Genomic DNA, 4,384 nt, shown 5'->3' with positions numbered 1-4,384 from the left:
AAGAGTGCAGATTTTATTGCCAGAGAAGCAAGACTTGTGAAGCAGCCTTTTCAAAGCGGAGTCCCTCCTCTTGTCCTTTGGATAATCTTGCTTTGCTGTGGGCACAGAAAAGCGATGCTAACACGACCCACACGGCTCATTGCTATTCACCGCTTCTGCACACAACAGCAGAACAGGCTGATCCGAACAAGGAGGGATCCAGCTGTATTTTCACTGTGTGCTCCAGGATGAGTGCAGCAGAGAACATTTTGGGGCCCAGGGATGCGGGACGCAGAGAGTTGGCATTTGCAGGATGCAAAGTTTGTGGGGAGAGGAAATAAAAATCTCTCGGATCAACAGAATATAGCTGGAACTCCATTAACATGCAGGCAGGAAAACGGGCAAGTTTTCAGGTTCACGAACCTTTCCGAGATTAAACAGATATTTTTGTCCCTATTAAAAACAGGCGATCCTCCCTCTCTCCATTTCTACTGAATTGAAACTATAAAAGCCTGAACCAAGAGATACCAGGGATGGATGCAGATCTCTTCCCCAGGCATAAAGCCCCACAGTACGATCCGTGCCTGGAACCAAGAGGGGTAATTTCTTCTCCTTTTGCTGCCCCCCCCGACAAAGCATTGCACTTGCCAAAACAAGAAGGTGATGCGCTGGCTGCTGCCCTCCCAATCAATGACCCTTCCTACAATGCTGATTTTTCCCCACTCCGGCCCAGCAGAATCTATACTTTTAAATGTGTTTCCAACCAGCTGCCCAGCTTGGTATTGATTTTAATTACAGGGCTGTGAGCAGAGCCGGGGAGCCGCTCTCAGGTGGGGCTGGAAGACCATGCTCCAGTGCCTTTCCTTGACGAGGCAACTTTCAGCATCACTCCCTCCCCGTGCCTGCCTGTGCCGGGCAGATGCAGACGATGCCCTGTTACACCGTTACCCGCTGCCATGACAAAATATTCCTGTTTTTCTGGGGTTTTGGGGAGGCGGGGGGGGAAGGTAGGAAATAATTGGGCACAGTTCAGGTACCTGAATGTAGGTATCTTGTGTCATTTGCAATCCCAGGGCATCTGCATGCTGCCAGGAGATACAACCGCAGGCAGATCTAGTTGGAGACCAGGCACAGCACCAAAACCAACCTTATACATCCATACAGAAGCAACCATGTTTTGGGTCACCTTTAAACATCTCGCTTGGCTTGGCTGTGGAAGAGCACATCATGGCTCTGGGTGCCCACAGGAGCAAGAGGACCCAGGTTTGCACCTCCACCTCGAAGGAGTTGTCCCAGGCAGGCTGCCCTCCCCATCCTGCTCTGCCAGCGTGCATCTTGGATGGAGGAGGTCTCACCTTCACCGTGAGGATGAATCCAGCACTATAGAAGGGGTTTTCCCGGTCCAGCGGCCCGTTCAGGGTTAAGGCTCCACTGATGTAGTCCAGTGCAAAGATGCTGTTGGTGTTACCTGAGAAAAAGAAGAGGCAGTGTGAGCACAAGCAGCTGGTACGGCCGATGCCAAATGGTGCTGGGGGTAATGCAGAGAGGGAAGTGGGAGGACACGAGCCTCTTCCCCTGCCAATCTCCATGCATGACCGGAGCTGGTGCTCGAAAAAGAGGTTTTACAGAGCAGACCTGCTGCCAGACCAGGAGCTCCAAGCTGGGCACAGGCTGCAGCGGGCTCTGCGAACCCTGCGCGTTATCTCCGTGTGCTTTAAAATGTAATGGCTGTAACCATCCTCTCCTCCTCCTCTCACCTGCCCCAGCTCAGGGCTCAAAACAGTGCTTTCCTTCCAACAGCCGATAAAGTCGCGAATGCGGCAGGCGGCTGAAGAATTTCAAAGGGTTTTGGTTATTAAAATATGCAACGGTGCAGCTGAAACCAGGGCCAAATCCAGGTCATCCCCTCTGAACAGCTGCCTGCATTCACAGGGCACCGTGTCCCTGGGGTGGGCATGGCCAACTCTTAAAATACAAGAGTTAAGGGATGTCAGCCCAGGTTAATCAGAGGAAGGTGCAGACCGAGCCAGCTCACAAGTAATTCTTCACATAACAAGCGGCAGTTGAACTGTGGAGCCTCTTGCCAGAGGATGCTGAGGATGATAAAAGTCCACCTGTATTCAAGGAGAGACTGGGGAGGTCAATGAAAGAAAAAAAAATAAAAATCTATTGAATAACAGAGAAGTCACATGCAGCTCGGAAATTTTCCTAGCTAGACATATTTGAACCCAGGGAGAGTATTAGGGTAAATACTACAGGCACTTGCCCTGCTTTTATGCTCTCGCCAGATGTGTTGACCCCATGCAGCTGCCTTGTTTTCCTCTACTTGAGCCAAATCTGGCCTCTGTGCCAGTCCTTCCCTGCAAGCAACCCGACAGGGTGCCACGGAGGGCTGTGCTGCCTCCACCGAGCATCCTATCCTCAGCTTGATTCCTCCTCTGGAATTAGACACCCAGAGGGGATTAAGACAACACTTGAGTCTCACGGCCAGCAGATGCCAAAAAGATGAAGGTCCTGTGCTGGGAATGCCCTTACGACAGTCCCAGGTGCTCTCTCTGCCAGCCAGACAAAAGCAAGCAGTTGGTATGTGGAGCCTGGGATACCTGATGCCGGCCCAACACGATACCAGAGGAGGCTGCTGAATTAGTGATGACCAAAGAGGTTATACAGAGGCGTACGGCCACCCACACCACTCCCCTCATCATCTCGCAGTATGCAGAAACCCCCGATCCAGCCTCAAACGGGAGCAAGAAAAGCCTGCAGGTAAGCTATATTCTTCCTAGTCAAAAATAAAATCAAAAAAAAAACCCAAACCTGTCTTCTCAATATATCTCAGCATGAGCAAAACACACACAACATTTGTCATTTCCCTGGAAGGGAACTGCAAGACAGCTCTGCTGCCGCAGAAAGTTGTTTCCCATCACTCAGCATCCACTTCGCTCCCTTCCAATCCCCCATTTAACCACGGCTGCGCCTTTCGTGGGACCACCAAAGCCCCCAGCCCCGCGAGCCACCCTGGCCTTCACGAGCCACTGGCTGCCAGCATCTCCTCTCTCTCCCGGAGCCCTAAGTGCCATAACACCTTTCTCCCCCATTACCGAGCCTTTATGTTTTCCTCTCGGACCGAATGCCTCCCATTTCTGTCCTTGGTCCTCTCTTCTCTCCATCCGAAATGGCCCATTGACTGCTAGCCGGCTTAATGAACTGATGCACGGCTACTTAAAATATTAGCAGCAGCCTTGCTTTTTTTTTTAATCTAACTTTCACTGCCATACATGAAGATCTCTAGTCTCTTCCTTCGGACGATTCCCCTCTTTTCATCTCGCCTTCCCACCTTTGCTCTGTAATTTACGGCTGACTCTTTAGGAGACTTCTTCCGATACCAGCTTTGAAGGACGCTCCGTGAGATGTATTGAATTGTGCCGCAAGGTATTTGAGTGCTCCAGGATGCCATGTTGCCATGGTAAAGTTTATTCATCAGGGTGATCTTGGTACACTCCCCCTAATATAAAGTGTGATTAAAAAAGTATTTTATTACAAAGTACTGTTCTGCTAACAGGAATCTCTAAATGCGGAGACCAATGGATTTTAGTGGAAACAGTTCAACAGGGCAGGAATCTGACACAAAGGACTAAACGGCACTGAGCTCTGCGTCCTAAAGAGGGTTATGCATTTCATATTTGACCACAGTCATTTTTTGAAGGATGGACGAATAAATTAGGGACCCAAATACCCTCCTAGGCTGCACATCAGAGGCTTTTCTCTAGCTCAGCCTCCCCAACACGGCTCAAATGGCAGATACGCATCTGATGCCCTCCAGGGTGCCGTTCTGCTAGCAGAGAATTGCCGGCTTTGCAAATCAGCCTCAGAAGGGAAGGAGGTGGCTCCAAACTCATCCCTCAAAGGCCTTTCATAATTTCCTCTACAATGCCTCTCCCAACTGCCGCTTCGTTATTCCTCTGACCGGTGATCCCCACCGAAGCACTCGCACTGCCGAACAATACACGTTCCCACGAGACGCTCTCTTTGCAAAAATCTCTCTAATCATCTTCACATGTCTCACTTTCCTCAGAGCAAAAAAACCAAAAAAGTGGGGGAAAAATAGCCAATTCTGTCTTTTTCTCCCCTGCCAGTCTCTCATTCTCCCCACCTCTGTATAATTTCTGCTCCCCGCCTGGTTCTCCCGTTATCTCTCCATCATCTTCCTGACTCAGGAAAAAGCCAAGCCTGGGTTAAGCGCAGCTTAGTCCGCAGCTGCCGGTGCAGATGGCCACACCGGCTGATGGCTTTCAACCCTGTTGTCCGCTCCACTTCTCTCCCAGCACTTGCTCTCTCCTGCACCCAGTTGCACTGGTTGCAAGCTCCTGGCCGGCCACCCGCAGCCGTCTGTGCCCACAGTAGCCTC

The 4,384-nt window shown here is 50.8% G+C and overlaps 1 protein-coding gene across 1 annotated transcript in view; it reads right to left on the bottom strand.

The window, feature by feature from the left end:
* The window catches only part of LOC104162741 (cadherin-23-like), a gene marked incomplete at both ends in the record, with an annotated part of 35,401 nt that overhangs the window by 10,734 nt on the left and 20,283 nt on the right, over nt 1–4,384 (bottom strand). Inside the window, one exon of the mRNA XM_009701549.1 lies at nt 1,335–1,447. Coding sequence (XP_009699851.1) covers nt 1,335–1,447 — 113 coding nt within the window. The remainder of the gene's footprint in view (nt 1–1,334; nt 1,448–4,384) is intronic.

The sequence above is a fragment of the Cariama cristata genome, unplaced genomic scaffold, assembly GCF_000690535.1.
Source record: "Cariama cristata isolate BGI_N322 unplaced genomic scaffold, ASM69053v1 scaffold5416, whole genome shotgun sequence".
NCBI lineage: Eukaryota > Metazoa > Chordata > Aves > Cariamiformes > Cariamidae > Cariama > Cariama cristata.
The sequence above is the reverse complement of the archived record's forward strand: the minus strand, read 5'-3'. Positions and strand labels throughout refer to the sequence as shown.